The sequence below is a fragment of the Phalacrocorax carbo genome, chromosome 20 (assembly GCF_963921805.1).
Source record: "Phalacrocorax carbo chromosome 20, bPhaCar2.1, whole genome shotgun sequence".
Classification (NCBI taxonomy): domain Eukaryota; kingdom Metazoa; phylum Chordata; class Aves; order Suliformes; family Phalacrocoracidae; genus Phalacrocorax; species Phalacrocorax carbo.
The window spans coordinates 4,354,636-4,375,923 of record NC_087532.1 but is presented as its reverse complement, the minus strand read 5'-3'; the positions used below and the strand labels follow the sequence as shown (position 1 = coordinate 4,375,923).

Sequence of the window (21,288 nt, the reverse complement as noted above, 5' to 3'; positions counted from 1 at the left end):
TGGGGAGCTGAGCCCTAAAACTAGGGAGCTATGGTGTGTTGGCTGCAGCCTGTGGGCCAAGGTGCAGGACAAAGTTTGTCTGAAGAGCAGCGTATGAACAGGATGACAGAAAGGGCAGGTCTCCGCAATGGAGTATATAATAGCGGTGCAAAGCTCCCAGCTTACACAAATAAAGTACTCGGTGTACACTGTGAAGTGAAATGCATCGGTCTACGCCAGCTCTTGATGTGGCTCATCACTGGGAGGGAAGTGGAGATGATCTGTGGTCTCTGCAGCTGGCACCAGGAGCTGAACTTTGGCAATTAAATGGCGACCAGCTTGTGTCACCTGCATTCTAATGGCGCAGAATCTATTTATGCATCCTACAACAGGCGCTATCAATACTGCATCAAGCCAAACAGGCCCTTTCTGGTAATCACGGGTCCCAGACTCACAACCCCCACGGGACTGTTTGTAACACGGCTCCAGGTCTGCACGGCTGGAGCCTGCGTCTGCTCTCCGGTCTCCTCCCCAGTACGCTGACTGAAAGCACAGCTGATGTACTGCCGACTCCAGCAGCACTCGCTAGCGGAGACGCCAGCCAGCAGACAGCACAGTTTTACTGTCAATCTGACCCACCACTATGGCAAGAAGAGTAATTCCCGAGGAGTACAAAGTCACCCCATTTATAGATCAGGCTCATATCAGGCTGCCAGCTGTAATCAGGCAATTTGTTCATGCTGCTTGGTAAGGACAGCTTCTGGGAAACACTGTTCCTACAGAGGGCAAAAGTCTATTTGTTCTGATACAGCTTTTTTGGTTTTAAAGGGTGCTGGAATCCAGAGATAAAAAGAAGACCATTAAAACACTCCTGGTTTTCTAGTCAGAACACCTCAGCGGGAATTTTGAGACAGTGGATGCCATCACACCCGCTTTAACCATTTGCAGTTCTCCTTCTGTTACTGCTTTTGCATCACTGTGCTGTCAGGCAACACCCAGCATGGACCAAGGCCACAGTGTGAGCACCTGTGCAAACGTAACAAAGATCATCACCCACCCTCCAGAAAAACCTCCCGTCTAAAATATGAGATGGGGATGAATGCAGAAGATCTGGAAATCCCATGGAAATGAGGCAATGCTTTCCATCAGCTCATTCCCTCCCTTCACATTTCATTAAGCGTAACAGCCTACTGGGCTGCACTGCTCTTAAACGAAGGTTCCCCAGCTCAGTGCAAAGGTCTGCCGGGGCGACACAGAGCTGAGACACAGCCCAGCACACACTGCGGGTCCTGGTGCACAGTTTTCCTTCCGTGCATTTTCCCCTGTGTCCAGGGCACAGACTAGGTCAGACGAACCTAAAATCAGAGCTGCACATTATGCATCCGGATTCAACTTCAGCTGCAGGCTCCACTTTTTTTGGCTCCCCTCACAAAGAACTTAATTAGTATAGCAACCTATTAGCATTGTACTCTCAAAAATTAAAAAAAAAAAGTTCTAAATCTTAAAATAACATGGAAGAAGTCAGGCTGAACACATCCGATGTGCCTGTTCCTCCTCCATACCATGGTTCCTGGGATGCAAGGAGGGATCCCCTCCACAATCCCTCCACGTTAAGGTAAACATTGCACCACCATGCTCCTCCCACAGCACTAAGTTCAACCCCCAGGCTGTTTCTTATTAAAAATTATATAATATAAACCCTTAGGTAAAATCCAGCTTTCTAAAGCACACCCACTACTCAGGAGTGCAGATCCAATCACATTCACAACATTTATTCCCCTCATTTAAACCTATTTCTCTGTAATTCTCACCATGAAAGCCACATTTCAGCATGTTGCATGGAAGAATTAGCTCAGAATTTAGGCTCTGCCCCCTGCAGTGGAGCAGGCATGAATGCATGGATGTGAATACCAGAGAGCATTTGCTTTCAGTTGCTCTTGCTGGCAAGGGGGACAATCAAATACCTCCTCTCACCCCTCTCCTCTCCTTCCCTTCGCTTTTCTGGAAGCGTTTGCTCGTCAGAAGTGGCAATGACCCATATATCTTGGAGGCAGCCTGGCAAACTAACCACAGATTTCAAGGGACTCTCCAAATCATTCTAGGAAGCCCAATCTGTGGGAGCTTTGGCCCTCCTTGGGAATTTACACCATCTGCTTGCAAAGGAGTAGGGGGAAAACACACAGCCACCAGGGCACAAAACCTGCCCTCTAGGCACTAAAGATAAGGCACTAAGGGTCTTCCACCCACAGAAGTACTGAGCGGGCTGTTTCCCCTGCTCCCAGGAGCACTGATATCCCATTGACCAAAGGAAGAGAAAGGGTCCCTTTCTCCCACAGGACAACACCACAGTGCAGGAACACAGATTGCACAGGCAATCGAGGCATCCTCCCCGAGAAGCACTTCACACTGTTGCTCTGTCCCCTTAAACGCCGGAACAGCTGTCTTCGCACGGGCTTGGTAAACTGGTGCCTGATTCCCTTAACCAACGTCCCCTACTCAAGGCAGGCTGCCTGGTGCTGCCCCTCCAGAGCCAGCCCTGCCTGGTTCACTGTACTCAGCCACCCAGATGTCCCTGGGAAAGCAGGTGCACCAATGTCAACTAGGAGACATACAGGCAGCAAGATGTTAAAATAATCATTTAGTTTTTACACAAGGGACTGCAGCCAGAGTTGCTGGGAAAAACAGACAGTGGCAGAGTTGTTGGAAACCCCGTTTTATTTAGCCAATGACCTTCCCCAGCTCATCTGTTTCATGAAGAGCCCTAGAGGCTGAAATCTCTACCTCTGCAGAGTAGGTGGGTGGTCACAGCATTGCCTGCAAAATACCAAACAACAAAACCCTAACCACTTCACTCCAGACAGGAAGCATAATTCCTTTAGCAACACAGTCCAACCCAGAATGGCATTTACAGAACCAAAGACTTCAAACCCAGTTCCATCAACCCCTTAATCCCAGAATAGCGCTGCTGCGTCCTGGCATCGATATTGCAGGATTTCAAAGGCTAATTTTCCTGCAGTCCCCACCCCTTAGTGTCTGAAGACAAGTAAGTCTGTACTGCAACTTCTGCTCTGTGCTCAGCTCCATGCCAACAGGTGGAGCTTTCCATGATGCAGAACTCCAGACTTTCCAATGATACCAGTGGCCAGAGAGACCACTCTGACCCATCAATTACTTTGCAGACAGAGGTATTTTCACCTCTCTCCTGCCAGGCAAGGAAGAGTCAGACCCACCACTTCCTCTCACAGAGGCGTGCACATGCACAGTTCACCTGCTATCAGGCTTGCAAAGGCTGCTGTGCTGGATAAAAAGTGAAGATAAAATGTCCAACCCAAAGGACACACAAACAAAGCTTCATTAACAAGGCCTCCTTCCCTTTGGCTTAATTTACAGAGGTCCTGGATTTCAAATATGTCAGAGTTTAGGTCAGGTCAACAGGTCCCCAAAGAAGGATGGAGCAAAGCAAAAGGAAAAAAAGCTTCAAGTAAGGACACTGAAAGGAGCGTCCTGACAATGTGCCACACCATCCCTAGGAGGACCTGGCTCAGAGCAGTCAGACTGCTGGAGCAGGGGACACAAGGAGAAACGCAGCGTCTCTCGGCCTGTTAGCCAGATAGCCAACTATTAGCTAACACACCCTCTAATATACTGTTTTCTGGCTGTGCTACAGATCATTTCCTAAGATAAGAGGGGGTCTCCATCATCACCTTAGTCACTCCTCTTCAACTCATCAGTAAGGGTAGAATCCTGACGTTCAACTCAACTGCCCCACAAGCCCTATGGGCCACCCAGAGCCACTGCAACTTTTCTAGGTGTCAAATGTGCTCAGCATTTTCTCAGCAGGCTGGATGCTTAGGCTGCAGGCAGAAGAATATACCAGTGTCTCTCTTGAGAAGCGACCGCAGTGCCCAGGATGCCGGATAACTGCTCTTACAGCTCGTAACTTTCCTGATTCTACAGCTCTGTCTCCACAAGGGCCCAGGAAAATGGGGAAAGGTTTGCCTCGGGATCCTGAACTGCCACATATGAGTCTGTCAATGGCTTGGTTCTACACTGCTGCAGACTAGTCTCTACAGACTAGGAGGAAACAGTGCCCTTTACAGGGGTGGCAGAATCCCCCATTTCACTTTAGGCATGAACTGGCACCTACGTATCAGGAATGGGATGATGAAACCCAAGAAAATTCTCAGCAAAGGAGACGCCCCAGCAAAGCAAGGCACTTCCATGCATGTGTGTTTGTGTTACAAATGATAGAAGGGTATAATTTATGGACTGCGTTTTCCACGAGGCTCTTGGCTGCAGCATCTTACCAGCTATAGCATCAGAGCCCTGCCGAGCTCAGTTGTTTGTGAATATCCACCCCACCCCACGCACTCCCGTTTCCATGATCTCGTCGTCCCTCCTCCCTCTGCCACCGCTCAACACCAGCAGCCGGAGTCTGACTGTCTTTCCAGGAAGCCCAAATCGAAGTAGCAGACTCACCACAGACTCCCTGCTGGCCACGCCGAAGGTAGCTTTCTGACGCCTGCTGGCGATGTAGGCAGAATTTTCCTGCAGTTTCTCCAAGAGCTGCCGGATAGGCTTGCAGTAGTTGGCAATCTTGCATTCCTTCAGGAAAGATTTTAGCTGGGAGGAGGAAAAGGAGAGGAAGAATGAAAGCAATGTAATAGTTTCCATAAACAGAACCCACCAGCAAAAAACCATTTCCCGCCCCGAGTGACAGACCGCATGAGGCGCCTCTTCCCTTCAATTCATACCATACTTGAATGTATCACCCATATTCAACCCTGGGGGTCCTGCCAACCTGGGCTGGGAGGACGCAAAGAGGCCAGATGCTTGCACGCAATCCAGCACAGGGGCCTTGCTCAAAAACAGCCCTTCACACCCTTTGACACTACTTATTTCTGAAAAAAAGTAGTTTCAGTGGAGTTCAAGCAGCCAGCGAGAGAAAAGTCAATGCTCTCTGGGGCCTCAACTCCTAGCTGCCATTGCAGTTACAGTATCACCGTCTCCTGCTCAGCCAAATGGTATGAGGGACTATGGACCTGATGCACAGCGACCAGGAATAACAGTGGATACTTGAGGATGCTGGATGGCCAAAAGCACAGGGAAGCAAGGATCAGAATGGGGAAAGGTGTCTGTAGGTTAAGACTGTAGAACACCAGTGGATATTGGAATGGGAATACCAAATACAAGAGGCTGTGGATAAGACTGATGTCTGGGATTGAAGGCAGAGCTTGAGAAGAGACTTAAAATTGGGGTGGAAGTGTCTGTGGACTGGGAGTAAGGGTCTTTGGCATAGCTCAGTGGGAAAACTTGGTGCTGCTACAGCAGCAGAGCTGTGGGTCCGGACAGATGACCCTCTGCAGAGTCACCTGGGGCGAAGTGTGCTTAATGACTGACTGTACCAACCCAGCTCCAACTGGCACCGCTGATTTTTCAAGGGCGCAAACCCACACACCCACTACGCAAAAATTTACAAAATAACCCTCTCTGTGGACAAGTTGTACAGCATATGCCTAGATAATTCTTTCTTTTAGAGCCAAGGCCTTATGCGTAACCCTCAGGACAAGAGCCAGTCTGCCAGGAAACCACAAACCCTACTGCTGCCTGAAAGAGCAAGGACCATCCTACTCACAGAGAATCTGCTCCTGCCCCCTCTTTACACCCAAAGCACACTTCACTAGTTCTCAGACAATGAGACTTCATTGCAAACAGAGCACGGTTTTGTGTTTTCTTTTTTTTATCTCAGTAGCTTTGTCCTCAAGCAAACCTCTCCCCACCAAAGATGATCTCCCCTCCCGATACAAACCGCCCTCCGACACCACTGCACTGTTCTGACACCTCTAAACTAAAAGCTGAGGCAGCAGTGGATGCTCCTGCTGACAGAAAGAGAGATGGGGGTGTCCAGATTGACTTGTGGCTTGAATTCCAGTTTACTACACTCTCTGCTAACAGTTTTGACCAATCCCAAGACAAGCCTCTGGAGTGCTGTCCAAATTGTGCAGGCCAAGGTCTTTGCTAGAGCCATACATACACACACAGACACACTACAGAGACACTCGATTTAGAGAAAGAGATCCAACAAGGCAAAAGAAAATGGTTAACCACAATGGAACCTTCATCTCAGCTGGGATCTGCAGATGCTATCATGATAGAGATAAAGGGTTTCTAGTCAGCAAATACAGTACTGCCTTCTCTACTCATGGCTTCAAATGTTCTGCTTCAAAAGACAGAGCTGGGGGAAGGAGGAAGCTGTCTCCCTCCTGTCAAGCCTACATGTTGGCTTGATCTTACGTGCCAAGTTGGTAGGTATTAAATGTTAATCAAGAGGTGACAGCCACGCCTAGCCCCTCTCCGTCAGGACACTGATCTCCTGATGGGTATATTGCTGCAGGATCTGCTGCCTGCTACACACATGGAGAATGCCCCCATTACCTAGCAGCAGGGGTCTCTCTTATCCCTTTATCCCCAGCATATGCCCACCTGCCATCATACAACCAACTCGGAAAAATATGAGCTAAAATGAATACCTTTCCCCCTTTCCACAAAGCAAACAGCCAATCAAAGTAGTACAAAGAAACCATCAGCAAAACTATTCTTCTGATGGTGAAGGCTGTCCTACCCTCACCCCCTCTTTCTAAAATATTTATTTTTTTATAGGTGCTGCATATTTATCTCCACTGAGAGATGCATTTGTCATTCGATTTATCTCATTTGATCCCCACAGCTGCAGCCCCAGATCCATTTCATCCGCTGCCACATACATTATTTTTCTTTCGTTGCTTAAGTGTCACCAGAAATCCTGCAAAATCTCAGGCTCTATCTGTGCAGTTTGGTGTTGTGTGTTCGCTCTCACAGACATATGCTTCGTTTCTTCTTTCCCCCTCCTCTCTCCTACCCCTGCAATCCCTCACAGTGCCACCACTATCTGCCACAGATATTAACGAGATGTAATGAGATCTCAGCCCTGCTTTAAGAGGCGGGGAACACAACCAAGAAGGTAGAAGATAGAGGAGAAAGGGACTCTATGCATGTCTTTTTCTCCTCTGCCAAATACAACCATATCTTTCCAGAATAAAAGCCATCAGAACATAAGCGTGCATGTATGTATGTGTATGCACATATGTTGTTAACATCTCACATCGGTTCCTAGCTAAGCAGCTCTGTGATTAGTGGGATTGATTCTGCTGAACTGCCAGCCTTAAACCCCAATGGTTTATACCAGCAGAGACCACAGCAAAAATCCAGCTCCTCTTACTGTAAACGACGCAGGGAACTATAAATTATCTGAAGCAGCTTGGTGTGTGTGTTCCAGGGAACCCGAATCAAGCCCAAACCCCTGCTCACAAAAAGCAGGGGGAATATTCAACTCGGGACAGAGCGAGCAGCAGGAGGAGTGGCTGCTGGCAAAGCAAACCGGCACCTCCTGCCCTTCTGTCCAGCTGCAAGTCATGCCTAGATCATGCCATCTCCTGCCTCCACCCAGCAGTACCTACCCCTTATGGACACCTGCCCAGCTGCTCCCTTTAACCTCCCACCTCTGCTCTGGGATGCCTCTCAGGGCTTTAGAGGAGGGAAGAGGCAGTCTCTTCCAAGCCTTCAGACACATGGGCTCTGCACTCTGAGCTCCATTACTAGCCTGTGGAGGCAGTGACCGCCACAGGGTCGCCCCAGCAGCTGGGCAGAGCACAAGCCTTTGAACTGTCTCCTGCTCTTCTTTCCTTTAATCTGCCCGGGTGCTTCCTGCCTTCCAGGCAAGGAGGTTTTAAAGTTCAGTTTGAAGGCAGTTCAGCCTAGCTTCTCCCAAAGCCGCTGACCAGAAGACGAGGAACGCAACCCTCGCCAGCTGGAACACAGCCCCTACGACACAGCACTGAGAGAAGCGTGAGCTCATCGGGGAGGAAGAATCAGGACAGATGGATTTTTACAGTTAACTGGAACTGTTCCAAGAGAAAAGCCTCCCCCCCACACACACTTTCCCGAAGACTCTGAGATTTTGGGAAGCTAACCTCAGCACCCCAGCCCAGGAGACGCCACGAGGCTGTGGTTAGTGGCAGCCAAATAGGAATCCGATAGCATTAATTCTCTACAGAAATACAGGCTGGTCCCAGGGTGTGTTTGGAAGCCACAGGGCGCTTGGTGCCAGAGGGCCGTCAGCCGTTTTTCATTCCAGCTAGAACACTGGCTCCGACAGCTTCGATGCTCTCAACAGCTGCTGGCTGAGAGGAAAGGGCTTTGTTCACTGCTGATAAGTGAGAAGCACGCAAAGCGAGAGCAAGCACAGGAGCTGCTCTCCTAGCACAGAGAGTGCCTGTCAGCTCACATTAGCCAAAGCTGCCTACTGCCAGCTAGGCAATGGCCTGTGCCAGGCTGCAGGGACCCAGCCAAGAGTCATGCGCCTGACAGATGCCAGCCTATTACATACAGCAGAAACAAGGAGATCTGCCTCCCAAGCAGCCTGTGGGTCCCAGCCGAGTCCTTGCTCCCATGTCAACCAGAGGCATCGTAGCAACAAGGGACACAGACACAGGGTCTCATGGCAGACACCAAAGCAAAGCAGAGGTTCATGTCCCCATGGAGGATACGACAGCAGCCCTCTGCCAAACTTGTATGACACCTGCCACTCATGAGTTAAAAACAGAGGGGACTGGGAGGAAGGGAGGGAACAAGTTCCAACATGCTCGTACTGACGAATCTTACTGTTCAAAGCAGAGGTCACTGCTCGTTCAAAACTGAAGCTACCCAGCTAGCAAGGTATTAGGGAAGGATTATGCACCCAGATGCACAGCACTATTAGGTAGTTTTATTGCAGACAATGAAGTATGCAAACACGAAGCAGCTAGGAAGAACACCCTGCACCGTGGAACGCCAGGGGAGAGGCAAAGGAGACTACTTTGCAGCACTGCTATTAGGTGCAGCAAGGATGAGGGATGGAGACAGGAATTGTGCTGTTTCGAATGGAGGGACTTGGGGAGAAAGTGCCCCAGTTGATGGAGACACTGTAAAAGGAGGGAAGATTGCCATCTTGTGGAGAGCACGTGAGGGAGGCTGTAAGGCAAGGAAAAGTACAGGCTCACAGAGCACAGGTACTGCTCTGAGACAATACAGCAATTCAGACAAGTCTGAACTGCCAAGAGCTCACCTGCGTTCGCTAGTCAAAAACACATCCCTACAGCAGTTATGCAGCCCTCTGTTCCACCTTGGCTCCCAAAAGAGTGGCTAACTCCACAACCACTTTCACCTACCTTCAGCCTCCTAATTAGATCCGATGCCTCTGTTCCTCCCCAAGAATTCCCCAAAATGCAAAGAAAAGGTAAACAGTTCTCCCCTCACATTGTGAGGACCTCTCAGTTTCTGAGCCCTCCTCAGAGAGCCTCCTGAGTTCACTGTTAGCTTCAATGACTTTATCCTGCTCTGTGCACATTCATAGCACGACTGAGAAGTATCTTACACCTTACCTGAATGACAGTGGGAAGAACCAACTCTGGGAATCCAATGCTGTAGGCTTGGCAATAGAGATACTCAAGCATCAGGTCATAGAGCTGTTCAATGAGTCCGTCCTGGGTAGGGGGAAACAAAAATAGAGATATCAGACAGGAACTAAACCCTATAGCACCCAGATTGGGAAATGAGTCTCCAGCCTTACAGGACAGGAACGCAAAGCATATTGCTAGGGCAACTCTGTTGCTTACAGAGAAGCTGTGCACTGCTGGCCGCTGGGGTTCCACTTACTCGGAAGGCCTTCTCCTGCAGGTTGGCATTGGAAAGCTTCAAGATCACTGCAAAGTTTATAGGCTTAGCACTTATACGTCCTGGCTTCTTGTTGAAATCCACCTGTTGGAAAACCTACAACAGAAAAAACTGAGTGTAAAGATGATCACACTGCAAAACAGATACCAAATGACTCAACTAAGATCATGCAGTTGTTGGCGACGCTGAGAAGATGATCCAGAAATCCCAATTCCTGCTTGCCTGTTCTGATCACTGTAGCACAGCTTTCTTAAACACCCTAGCAAGGGACAGTTAGGGAGCAAACACCAACCATGCTTGAAACTTTAGAGACCTGAGTGTGAAACATGCCACAGAAGTATGAGGTAAAAGGAAATCAACACAAGCACAAGAAACTAGAGGTTTGTTCCTCAGACCCATGCTTCTAATGGTCAGAAAGACTGTACTACAGAACTTGAGTGTATTTTGGAGCTTTCAACAGCAAGACAAAGTGTTGCTTACACCAAATCCATTACCCTTTTATTGTCACTGAAGTAATTGTCCCAGCAAGCAGAGACCAATAAGCCCTTTTCACAAACACCCCTTGCCGGGCAAGGTTTCCATTCTAACACATTTCCCACTCGCATCCTTTGTACCAGTTACAACCCAACAGCCTTTGAATAAGCGCGTATTATTCTCCATGGACACATTTCATTTTCTAGCAAGGGACAAGGAGAAAAGCTGGCCCCTTCCCAGAGTTTGAGAAGAGATAAGCACCCTGCTCATCAAAATGAGCACACACAAGCTCTAGGGTACAGCTGGATGCCCAGTAGACTAGTACGTAACATCCAAAGGCAGACCTGCACCTTTGCCTGCGTGTTTTTCCAGAGCTTGTATAATGATAATGCTTGGGGAAAAGAGTATTTCTGAAACAGAAGGTATGAAGCTTACATAGTAAAAAGAAGAAAATGGAGAAGTTTACATATGTGTGTGTAACTGGCTCTCCAGGGTGGCATCTCAAGCTTGGCTTTAATTAAGAAGAGTCGTTATTGTCTTAAAACTGTAATCAAGACCAAGAGCTATGAAAGCCTTTTCCCTACTTCCTCCTTTTTGTGAGGAGTTTCCCAACTTCACTGAGGGAAGGGTAACATGAACCAATGAGACTTTATTTTCCCAAACTTTACTTTACTTTCTTTACTTCACTTTCTTTACTTCCCCGAAAGGCTAAATTTGGCACACAGGAAAGCTTATCTTCAGCTGAAATCAGCTACAGCCTGAATCTGCCTTGGTCCCTACTGCCCTGGGCAGACATCAGGCAACAGGGTACACTACCCCAATAAGCCAGCGTGCTGTGCTGCTCCTCCTCTGAAGCGGTGATGTAGGAAGGAGCAAAAGGGTTCTAAAATGAGCAGCAATACAAATATGCCCTTTCCCAGCCTGGTAGGGGCAGACCTCAGGAGAAAGATGGTAGGAACTGTACTTGATCCAGGGTAGGTTCCCAGACACCCCCATCAGGGGATAACAAGAGAAAAAAAAAAAAATCAGCCAACAATTGGTACTCCTTTGCATATCTGATGACAACCATTGAGGGGGGACTGCTGAGAATACCCTGCACACTCATACTTTTGAGCACCTCAAAAGCAAGCTACAGTTCCTCTCCCTGTCCCCAGTCCTTTTAAATTGCACTCCTGATCAGGAAATAATTTCCATTCCCTCTGTGCAGCAGCAACACATTCATCATCAGACCTCAACCAGGCCAGCAACGTAGGGATGCAGCACACTGATTGCTAGAGGGTGAGGTGAGGAGGAAAAGGAGGGAGTTCAGGTCACAGAGATGCCCCCAGGCCAGAAAAAGCATGAAGACGACTATTGATTTTTTACATTTTATTTGTCAATCCAGGTTATTTGGAAGGGAGGGACAAGCTTGGTGGCTTGTGAAAACAAAGAGCCCTAGCCTAGGGAATCGATGCTATAAACCTCGTTATGCATGGTTATTTCTTTGGCCAAAACAGTAGTATTGATCCCTGAGGTCAGATGCATTAAAGCAAAAGGCATCAGGCTCTGTGGGATCCCAATATGCCGCTAGGCAAGAAAGGAAATGCAACCAGAGGTTTTGAAACTCTTCCAGGAGGCGCTAGGGAGCTGCTCATGATGTGTGGGAAGGGGGGAAAATGTGGTTTCCATCTCAAGACTATGCAGGATGGATCAGCTAACAGCCAGACTGGAGGAGAGGATGACTGATGTCTAGGAATCCTGTGGCAGGGTGGAAAGGCGATAATGAGGGACCAGAGTGCCAGAAAATGTCAAAAGCCAACAATTTGGCTTAAGCGATAACCACTAGCAGACAGAGGAAAGGACAGGGCAACACAGGCAGGAAGGAGAAGGATTTTTGGCAATCTCAAGCTCACCATCCATTTCCATGTGGCTAGTCAGAAGGGTGCTCAGATACACAGTTTACACTGCCAGAGTACAAACCAGAGAACCAACTCTGCACCCACAGCACTCCCACTGTATTGCCCCATCTGCCTCCCATTTCTCGGTCTCAGGCTCTAGCAAAAGCCTCCTGGCATCTGCTGTGATCACCCCAGAGCTGGCTGCCCCGGGCCAGCTCGCAGCAGGGATGCAATGCTTTGCTGGGCCTGCCGGCAGCTTTCCCTCAGGTCTGCCACTCACCATCCCGCTTCTCTGAGGAAAGGGCTGGGAGAGCCCAGTTACGCTGCTCCAGCAGAGTCTGATTATTGTCAAGTTCAAACAAGCTGCCCAACTTTCTGCAGAAGCTGGCTTGAAGCACTCGGTCACAAAACAGTTAAGATTGGAAGGGGCCTCTGGAAGTCATCTAGCAGGGTCTACCAGACCAGGTTGCTCAGGGTGATGGCCAGACAGATTGAGTATCTCCAAGGTCAGGCATTCCACTTTATCTAGGCAACCTGTTCTGGCCTCACCATATAAAATTGTTGGGGCTTCTTTTTTCTCCAATGCTTAAGTGGGACCTCCTGTATTTCATTTTTTGCATATTGCCTCTTGTCTTGTCACTAAGTGCTTTTGAGCAAAATCTGGCTACAAGCTCTTTATTGACAGAATGGTTGGGGTTGGAAGAGAGCTCCAGAGGTCACCTTGTCCAACCTGCCCTGCTCAAACAGGGCCACCAAGAGCCAGCTGCTCAGGACCATGTCCAGATTGCTTATGAGTACGTCCAAGGATGGAGACTCCACAACCTTTCAGCTTGTGCCCATTGCATCCTATTGTGTAACTGAAAACCACTTAAGACAGCCTGGCTCCATCTTCTATCGAGCCTCCTTTCAGGTATTTTATATACATTAATAAGATCCTCCCTGAGCCTTCTCGAGGCTAAACAATGCTAGCTCTCACAGCCTCTCCTCACATGGCAGATGCTCCAATCTCTTCATCTCTGTGGCTCTTCACTAGATTCACTTCAGTATGTCCAGGTTTCTCTTGCCCTGGAGAGCCCTGACCTAGACACAGCACTCCAGCTGTGGTCTCACTAATGCTCAGCAGACAGGAAAGACCACAGGCAAATGCTGGCAAAGCTCTGCCTAACGCAGCTCAGCATGCTGTTGGCCTTCTTTAATGCAAGGGTGCATTGCTGGCTCTTGGTCAACTTGTTGTCCATATCCTTTTCTGCAAAGCTGCTTTCCAGACAGTCAGCCCCCAGGATGTTATTAGGGGGTTACCCTTCCCCAGGTGCAGGACATTGCATTTCTCTCTGTTGAGCTACATGAGGTTTCTGCCTGCCCATTTCTCCAACCTGTCAAGATCCCATCCGAATTGCAGGACACTTATCTGGTGGATCAACAACTCTTCCCAACTTGATATCATCTGCAGGCTGGCTGATGGTGCCAATCTGCCCCACCATTCAAACCTTTAACAAATATGATAACCAGTATCAGCCCCAGTATCGATCTCCGGGGTACAGCTCAAGTGGCTAGCCTCTAGCTAGATTTCATACCACTGATCACAGCGTGAGCCTTGAAGTTCAGCCAGCTGTCACTATACCTCGCAGTCTGCTTATCTAGTCTGCAACTCATCAGCCTGTCTGTGAGGAGGTTATGGGAGATGGTATCCAAAACCTTGATAAAGAGAAGATAAACAACATCCACTGCTCTCCCCTCATCCACTGAGCCAATCATCTCATCGTAGAAGTCTATTAGATTGGTCAGGCATGATTTCACTCAAACAGCCCCTGATACCTGCAGGGCTGTGATCCAGAATTTAAGAGCTGCAATTCAGTGGTGGAGGGAGGTGAATGAGGAAAAGGAAAGATATATCTGCAGTGGGTGCAGTGGTTCAGCTTAGTCTGTCTAAAGCTCCTGTTTTTCCTCTCTGTGTAAAGGAGGCAAAGAGCCCATGTCTTGCAGAAAACTAATTTCAGATCTGTGCTTAAATGTATGACGGTGTCCAGCATTATCAATTGTCCAACTACAATCTTCGCATCAGCTGATCTCCTCTGACACAATCCGCTGCCCACTCCCATATATGTTGCGCTCCATGCCCCTGGGGACCTTCTCCAAAGCAAGCTGCACATCCAAAACAAAGACTCAAGCTATTTAAGTGTCAAAGTGAAAAACTCATGCCTTCCTAAGCACGTCAGGGTTAACCTCTTCCCCCATCCCTCCACAGGGGAAGCCAGTTTTAAATTGGCATGTGAAGTCTGCCTGTGGGGAGATTTCCACCTTGTTTATCCTCATCTGCCTTCCAGCAGATGAGCCACCAATGTTCCTGCTACAGAAACTAGTGCCTAGCACACAATAATTGAAGTGATGAGAAAAAAAAAAAAAAGCCTGGAATCTCACCAGCTCTTCAAGGGGAGTAACAATACAAAAATAAAAGCCTGCCTGCCTCACACTCTCTCCCAAGCCACCTCCTCCAATCTAAGATGTAATTTTAGCAAGCTTCTGCTTTTGCTCCATCCTGGAAAGCAGAGTCAGAGAGGAGATAGCACTGGATACCCATGCTGGGGAACATCAGCCCTTGTCAAGATGCATCAAGCAGCCAGCTCTCATTTCTATTGGCAGGGGCTTGGGGGATTCCTGTGCCTACGGGAATTGCACAAACATTCAATCTGCCATCTCATGAAAGCACAGCAGCGACAGGGCTGAGACAAGAGGTAGCAAGGGTTGGGTTTCCTTCATGGAGAGGGGAAAGGAAAATAGAGTTACAGTCACCTCTTACACAAGAAGCTTCACAGAATCCATACTCTAAGGCCATGCAAAACCCTCTCCAAAAAGTGCACAAGGCATAGGGTCACAAACTCCATGGCCATTCATTTACTGCACTTGGATTCAGTTGCAACAGTGACAGACAGAGAAGCCTTTCCTCCTTCCTATCAAATGAAGCATACCTCATGCTGGGAAGACTTCATTTTGCTCCCCCAACCCCAGTCAGACCCCTCAAGTCTACTCCTGCTTAGTACCAACACACTGACCAGATCCCTCAGTCTCATGATAGTTTGGAAAATGGGCTTAAAATGGATTTTGTTTCGTGACATGGTGCGACATGGGGCCATAGATAAGTGGATGTCTATTGACAAAGTCTCTGCTGCATTTGTGAGCTGGTAGAAACCAGCTCATAGTTAAAGCACTAGGCTGGGCATCAGAATGCCGATTCTCCTCCCAGCATCACCACAGCCACCTTGGGACTTTGGGCAGCTCACTTCCCCTCTGCATCCTAAAGCCTCCTACCAGCTCATCCACAGAGCCGGAATACATCTCCTGCCTGAAGACAGCTTGCGGAGACACACTAAGGGTTGGAAGAATGTTCAGGTACCTCTAACAGAGAGGGAGAGGCAGTGGGGAAGATATGGGAGCATAAAGGGAACAGCCCTGAATGCTCTTGGGAACTCCACAGAATATTTTGGGGATCCCTTGCAGGAGATCAGCAGGAAGAAGGGAAAGGCTGACAGCTGCAGGGAGATATGGGAGTTTAACATCATGCCAGTCACCTTGGGTTGCAGAAGTTAAAGCAAAATAACTGTTAAAGTAATGTGAAAGAATATGCAAGCAGCACACATTTACCCTGCCCCCATCTCTCCTTTGTCCCCAACACCTGGACGAGCTAAGCTGAGTAGCGCCTCACAAACAAACGCAGCAGGATCGGATGTGGTGAGGGGCTCGCGGAAGCTGGGAGGAAGCTCAGCGTGCGGTGTGGTAACGTCTGGCTGGGGCCCGACACACAGATTACGGCCGAGGTGTTGGGGCCAGAATGCAAAGAGGGGGGGAAGGCCCCGGCGGGGGAAAAGGCTTTATGTCTCAGAGCACTAAAAAGTAAAAAGCAGAGAAACCATCCTCACACCGAGCTCTATTGCCCCGGAGCGGGGACGCCTCTATCACTAGATCTGGTTGGCGGAATTTCAAATACGCATGAGCAAGAGGAAGGAAGCAGGCGAATGGCAAAGCCACACAGGCCAGGGCCAAGGAGCAGTGGAGGAGGCGGGAGAGCAGGAGGAGATTTATAAACATCACTGCCTTCCACAGGCTCAGAGGATGTGGTTTGCAAAGGACGTTTACAACAACATGAACCCACAAAATCCTTTGCTTCAACAGAACTTGATTAGGAATGAGACCAGCTGACTCAGGTCATTTATTATAGAAGTCTCCCTCCCTCCTCCTCCTCCTCTTCAGTGTCCAGCCTCAGGCTGACCTACTGGGGCTTCTGCATTCCTCACGCTGCCTCACTCACACTTCAATGAAATTTGGCTACACCAATTCTGTACTACCTTCTCACAGCAGCAAGGCTAGAAAAACCTATGTGGAGAGATGTCAGGCATCTGCTAAGTGGGAAAACTAGATGGTCTCTCAGCAAGAGTATTTCAAACATACTGCATTTTGCCAGGTTGCATTCATGGAGATCTTTTTCCTAAATAAATTCTTAATTCTTAGTGCTTTTCCCCTCCATTTCCCTTTGCCTGCAGGTAGGAGAAACTCCTCCTTTTGCTAAGACATGAACGCATCAACAGGATGAAGTAACAACAGCTTGGGGAGTTACTGCAACCAGTTGAGCCTCTGAATCTCTTCTTCAGCAAACCCTTTGCCTACTCCAGTTGCATTAATTAAACCACTTAGGAACGTGTTTTTGCACCCAGGTGGTCTCGGATACTCTCTACTCACAGGTCAATGAAAGTTTAATCCTATCTGCTAACCAAACAATACATCTTGTTTGATGCTCTTTGCCAGGGATTTTAGGGGCAAAGCAAATTTGGCAATCTTGGGAGCTGTTGGTGGGTATAGTAAGTCAGCGTGTGTATTAAGTAGTAGGCATCAGTCATTGCTAGGTCGGCAGGAACCAACTAACCTCCAGGATAAACGGCAACACTGGGATGAAGGTCCTGGTGTTCTCCGACAACAGTGTAAGTGCACGGATGCAGTGCATGCGCAGAGGGTAGAAACGAGCCGTTGGTACCAGCCTAGAGAGGAAAAAAAAGAAGGGGGGTATCAGGCCAAGTTTATACAGGAATTGCACCTGCAGCCTTCAGTGACACTTGAGAGCCTTTCCTGCTCTGCAGAAGACAGCTAGCTTTAGTATTGCTTAGCAAACTGAGCTGCTGAAGCTATCCCATAGTTGGAAATAAAATTCACGCATGTTAAAGCTATAACACTAACACACAAATTCCTGCAACCAGAGCACTAAGTTTCCAGTTTCTGCTGGAAGAAAGTGCTACAGGACAAGAGCTTTGCAGATGAAGTTTATCACTGATGCTGTTTATTCATGTTCAAAACTTTCGGCTCGCATGCTCCCAGCACAGGTAGGTATGCAAGAAAAAGTGGCAGTAACCAGCAGTTTAATACCCATCTAAAGCAGCAAGTTTGACCAAGGAAAGGGCTCCCCCAGTGTACCAGAGGGACTACAAGGAGGAAGATGTTTCCCATTTCAGGCTACATACTCTCTGTGTACCCACAGAGCTCACGCTGTCACCTGAACAGTGACCCTCTTGGTGTGGAATGTTGCTGAGACAGGAGGCGCTGGACGACTAGCAGTGACCAGCAGATCAGAAAGGACAGAGTAGGAATGAGAGTGATCTCTCACAGCCAAATCTGTTCAGCTCTCTCCAATCCAGAGGAGCACCTGAGCTATCCCGATCTCCTTCAAAGAAGCAACATGTAAATTTGAACAGCCAATAATCAGCATGGAGGGGAAGAGGCCAGACTTCCTTTGACCCACACTTCAAACCATGACGCACTCACGTATTAGAAAAGAAGTAGAGCCAACTCCCTTTGTAAGGCTGGGACTGAGCAGGGTCAGTTCCCCCAGCTCCATGTAAGCCAGCAGAGGGGAGAACGCAGAGCGATTCCTAAAAGACACCAGACCTCATTACTGTACCTCTAGCAACCTCTCAGGCTGAATGACCTGTACTGAACACATGGATGCCTCCAGCATTAACAAGGTGGTTTGGTTTTTTTTTTTCCCCTAACTGCAGTTCCTAGACAACAGGCTCAAGTCTGATAAATGAACCCCTCCCCTCCCCAAAGAGCTTGCTGAGCAATCCAGGAGAGAAAAAAATAAAAATGGTTGACCAGGCACCATAAATCACCTGTATCTCCCCCCTCCAAATAGTGAAATAATTATCATTGGATCCATTATAGAAATAAATCTACTTTGCACCCCTGATCAGGCACCACTGGAGATGACGAAAGCCATTCTCAGGAATTAATTGATCAAGGAATAAACCTGTTAAGTGTATAGATTTACTGTAACCCAAGACCATTAATTTTAGAGTGCGTGGCGATGCAACAATCTGCTCAACTTCCCGATGGCTGGATGCACAGGGAATACAAAACCACAGCTGGGTCGCAGCTCTGCTGAGGAAGGTCCGACTGCCTAGTCACTCCAGGGCGCAGCCAGGGGATTCACAGTGACTCCCATTTCATCTCAGCAGAGAGTGCTCTCTAATGTCTTACCATCACTGTCTCTTGGAATATCTGCTGTACTCCTCCCATGCAGCCAGGGCACAGGCTGTGGTACAGAGAACCGCCTAAATGCTTCTCAAAGCTTATTTTCACTTGCTACAGCTCCCTGTTATACTCCTGCCTGACCACAATCTTCCTCTGGCTAGAGAGAACAGAGGAATCTTCCTTCAACAACAGCCTCCACCCCACCAGGACAGGTCACCATGGGAAATTGCTCAGGGACACCAAGACTATGATTGCTCCTCCATGGAGGAGGCTGTACCTGCTTTCACCCCAACACATGCTGAGAAGCCAGAAACCAAAACTTAACGGGCACCAAAAATCCTCACTTAACTATAAGCCAGGAGGAACTTCACCTTACTCCCAGTCTAAACTATAAAAATAAAAATCCAAGCAGACATTGTCAGAACACTTTACGGGATGAAGGGCAAAGGGATAACAGAACAGGAGCTTCTTAAAAAAAACTCACACAGCAAAAACCAACAAAAACACCCCTCCCACAAAAAAAAACTGCAATAAACTAAAAACCATGAACTCAGACAAATGTAAGCACACAGATCAAAGGGAGAAACTTATGGACTGCCGAGGCAAAGAAAAGCACAAAGCAGAGAAAGGAAGGGGTAAATCACCTCCATTTTCTACTATCTCTACAATACCTACACCACTGCCCCACTGGTCAAACTAAGTGTAACCTTTCAGCTCTTTGTGAGAACAGTACCACTCATTATTACATGGTAATTCCATGAGCAAACTCAGCAATGAGGCTCTTCCTAGCATCACTTAAGTCAGAAATCATCAGTTCCGGGACTTCTCTTTTCTGTAGTCCAACTTCGTTGGACCACACATCTTGAGCACAGATAACTTCCAGACACATATGGGATCCACTTCTGAAATATGTATTACTGAAAATAGTTTCAATGCATTTTATATGCTGGAAAGCAAGAAAAGGGAGCAAGAAAATGAGGGAGCTAATTTTGATTTTAGCAGGCAACTCTCTTCTACTAGTTATCTTATTTAATCACTTTTCAAGTTCAGCCCTGGTCCCTGCCTAGAGCAAAAAGCCTGTGATGAATGGTGGTTTCTCCCCACTCCTCTTGTGTAAGAGGGCAGGGTGGCAGGAGGAGCCAATCAGGTCCTACAGACAGACAGACACCCGCTCACTGCCCTTTCGCTGGAGCCCGGCGCCACCTCCCGGTACAAAAGGCACTGGGGAAGGGGAGTCTCCTCCCAGCTCTCCCACACTGCGGATGCGCCCCAGAGCACTGCACCACATCAGGAGCAGAAATGGAAGAAGGTCTGCCAGATGTTACATAGCATCCTTCCCCACCCCCCGGTCACATGAACACACCTCTCAAAGCTGAGGAGTCCACAGAAACAGAGGGGTCCAGCCCATTGGCGCCATCTCCACAAGAAAGTCTGCTCACAGCATCGGATCCTAAGCAGCCCTCAAGCAGATGCACACCCCTAAATGGGCCTTCCAGAAACACATGAAATAGTACATGAAGCAAAAAAAAAACCAACCCTTGACCTGCAGGCAAGATTATTTTATCCTCTCTCCTCCAAGAGAAACAACCAGAGCTCTTCTGTTGCTATGGACTTACCTACAGCAGGGGACGTGGCACAGAGACTGCCTCTCGCTAGTCTCAGTTTGGACAGCACAGGCGCTGACACTGAGAAGAGGCTGTCCATACAGCCACTAGCGATCCTGGGTGTAGATGGAGGCCTGTGGAGCCACATCCTTCCCACATCTGCTAACCTAGCTGCCCCCTTTCATACCCCGGACGCTGGCTTGGCTCAGTATGGAAGCCAGGGTGGGGTTTATTTCTATTTTCCCTACCCTCGAACTAATCTGTCAGGTTCCCAAATCTTTGAAGCCTTGTCAGACAGTAACTGTACTTCACACCAAGTAGTCCTGTCCCATCACAGATGCTAATAAATTCTGTTTGCTGCTCTTGCTGAGATTCACCCAATTCACCTTCCCTTGGCTCCAGATAGCTGGTTTATCTGCCTGGACAGGTAGAAAAGCACCTAGATTAGTCTGCAGGACAACTAAAGCTCTACAACAGCAGCTTGTGCACATGGGGGATGGGAAAAGGGATATACGCGTACTCTAACGATCGTTTAAATCTGCTTATCTTCATCACCACTTGGGAGTTTTTCAAGACCAGGCGGGTGGTGTTTTAAAGCTGAGAATCTGGTTAACAGAGCTAACAGGATTTCAGAGATCACCAGAGATTCCAAAATTCCCTCAACACTCATTATTAACAGCCATTTCAAAGCACAAAAGTTTTATATATAAAACACAAACTGATGGGAAGAGAGAAAGAACTCTCAACAGAGGCATTAAAAACAATAAATGAGTCCTAGTTCTTCAAATTCTAATGCACACACACACAAAAAAATGCATCTTCTGACTGTATTTACCAAGCTAGGGATGAGGACTTAATTCTGTACTTTGGCACTGTTAGGTCCTGACGCAAGTCAGTACATTTTGCCTTACCACTTTGTACAGTTGGGAGGACAACCTGCCCGGGCTTCCAGATTGCAATTTCTGGGGAGCAGTGAGCCATCATCTACCCTGCACACTACCTCAAAACAGAGCCGTACTGCTGCAGCGCTACTGCACGCTGTACGACTGAGAGCTCATCTCCCCTTGGTCTCCAACTGCACGCACACCAAC

General features: G+C 48.2%; 1 protein-coding gene across 2 annotated transcripts in view; it reads right to left on the bottom strand.

The window, feature by feature from the left end:
* NOC2L (NOC2 like nucleolar associated transcriptional repressor) overlaps positions 1-21,288 on the bottom strand; it is a 59,456-nt gene that overhangs the window by 23,500 nt on the left and 14,668 nt on the right. For both annotated transcript variants that reach the window (XM_064470084.1, XM_064470085.1), the window contains exons 12-15: positions 16,996-17,107; positions 9,712-9,825; positions 9,438-9,539; positions 4,459-4,602 (exon numbers count right to left, since the gene is read on the bottom strand). In XM_064470084.1, coding sequence (XP_064326154.1) covers positions 4,459-4,602; positions 9,438-9,539; positions 9,712-9,825; positions 16,996-17,107 — 472 coding nt within the window. The remainder of the gene's footprint in view (positions 1-4,458; positions 4,603-9,437; positions 9,540-9,711; positions 9,826-16,995; positions 17,108-21,288) is intronic.